This window comes from Tarenaya hassleriana, unplaced genomic scaffold (assembly GCF_000463585.1).
Source record: "Tarenaya hassleriana unplaced genomic scaffold, ASM46358v1 Cleome58, whole genome shotgun sequence".
NCBI lineage: Eukaryota > Viridiplantae > Streptophyta > Magnoliopsida > Brassicales > Cleomaceae > Tarenaya > Tarenaya hassleriana.
This window is the reverse complement of record NW_010968329.1, coordinates 113,922-115,795: the sequence shown is the minus strand read 5'-3', so window position 1 is coordinate 115,795 and position 1,874 is coordinate 113,922. Positions and strand designations below refer to the sequence as shown.

The window sequence follows — 1,874 nt, the reverse complement described above, 5'->3', positions numbered from 1 at the left end:
AGCGCAGCCATTACAAAGCACGAACTTCCCCCGAAGATGTCTGATCCGGGAAGTTTCTCTATTCCATGCAAGTTGGGGAATATCGAGATTGATAGAGCATTATGTGATCTTGGAGCTAGCGTGAGTTTGATGCCACTATCCGTTTACAAGAAGTTGAATATAGGCGATTTGAAACCCGCGAGGATGTCACGTGTCAACTCCAACTCTTTTCTCTTGCATATGTCTTTCAAGTCCTTCCTCGAGTTGATGTTATCTTTACTTCTCCCTGGCACATTTAGAACGGTGTTGATGATGTTATCAAAAAAGTTTTTCTCTATATGCATAACATCCAGATTGTGTCGAAGCGTTAGCGAACTCCAGTAAGGCAAATCCCAAAAAATACTACGCTTATACCAGTTATGCCAATCACCAAATCCTTTGCACTTCTTATGCCCAAAATTTCCTCCACAATGCACAGAAGCTTCCAAATCATCCAAATATCCACTATTTATTCGCTCAAAATAAATTTGCTCCCCGGTTTGCATAACATGACCTTCCTCAGTAACGATTTTACCTTTGGTAAAAAGCGTACGATTTTGTCTGAACGGATGATTCCTTGGAAGAAATCTGCGATGACAGTCAAACCAGCACGTCTTTCTCCCATGTCTCAACTGAAACGCTTCTGTTTCCTCCATGCAAAACGGACATGCAAGTCTTCCATGTGTGCTCCATCCCGATAGCATGCCATACGCCGGAAAATCACTGATCGTCCAAAGAAGAACCGCTCTCAGTGTAAAATTTTGTTTCACACTTACGTCGTAAGCAGGGACTCCAATGTCCCACAAATCCTTCAACTCCTTAATGAGCGGCTGTAAATACACATCAAAACTCTTCTTCGGATGTTCTGGCCCAGGAATCAACAATGTCAAAAACATAAATTCTCTTTTCATGCACATCTCAGGTGGTAAGTTGTACGGAGAAAGTATAACTGGCCATAATGAATACTGCATGCCAGACTGTCCGTACGGACTAAATCCATCAGTACACAAACATAGATACACATTCCTAGGCTCAGCAGCGAATTGAGGAAATACCATGTTGAAGTTTTTCCACGCCAAAGCATCTGATGGATGTTGCATTTCTCCATCAACGGTAGAATGCGAGGCATGCCATCTCATATGCGAAGCCGTTTCATAACGTTATAACGTTCGACTATTTCCAACGGATATCCGTCGGAATTATTACCGTGTTTCATAACGTTCGAATAATTTCAACGGATTGCCGTTGAAATTCGTCAAACGTTATTTCCAACGGAAATCCGTTGGAATATACGTGGAAAATTTCCAACTCAAATATCCGTTGATATTCCGTTGGAAATTTCCAACGGATTTCTAACGGATGTATCTGTTAGACGTCCGTTGGAAATCCGTTAGAAATGCGTTGGAATGATTCCAACGGGATACCGTTGGAAATCCGTTGGAAAAATTACAACGGATTAATCCGTTGGAAAAATCCGTTGGAATTTCGCAGTTTTTTTGTAGTGTTTGTTGCATTCAAAATATGTTTCGACGCACTCTAAACATGTTTCGACGCACTCTAAAAAAGTTTTGATACACTCTAAGTATGTTTTGATGCACTCTAAACATGTTTTGATGCACTCTAAAATGTAGAAAAAGCTTTCTAATGATATAAAGAAAGATTTATTTTGACATGTTTTATGGAAGTTATGAAGTTAATAATATGATCAGTCAACAATTGACCAACTCATCGGGCATGTCTGATTATTTGCCTCGAATTGTTGACCATTTGGCGATGGCTAGAATTCGAGTTGACTTCTGAGTTACAGATCATCTATCGTACGATGTTTAGTAATTTGGATCGATGTTCAGATCATC

At 40.1% G+C, this 1,874-nt stretch overlaps 1 protein-coding gene across 1 annotated transcript; it reads right to left on the bottom strand.

Annotated features, from left to right (window-relative positions):
• Nucleotides 1-143: 143 nt before the first annotated feature.
• Nucleotides 144-1,082, bottom strand: LOC104798814. The gene is made up of 2 exons (XM_010521019.1): nt 554-1,082; nt 144-265 (listed from the first exon to the last, which is right to left on the bottom strand). Exons 1-2 carry the CDS (start codon nt 1,074-1,076, stop codon nt 144-146), a joined length of 645 nt encoding a protein of 214 aa, XP_010519321.1. The 5' UTR covers nt 1,077-1,082.
• Nucleotides 1,083-1,874: the final 792 nt, after the last annotated feature.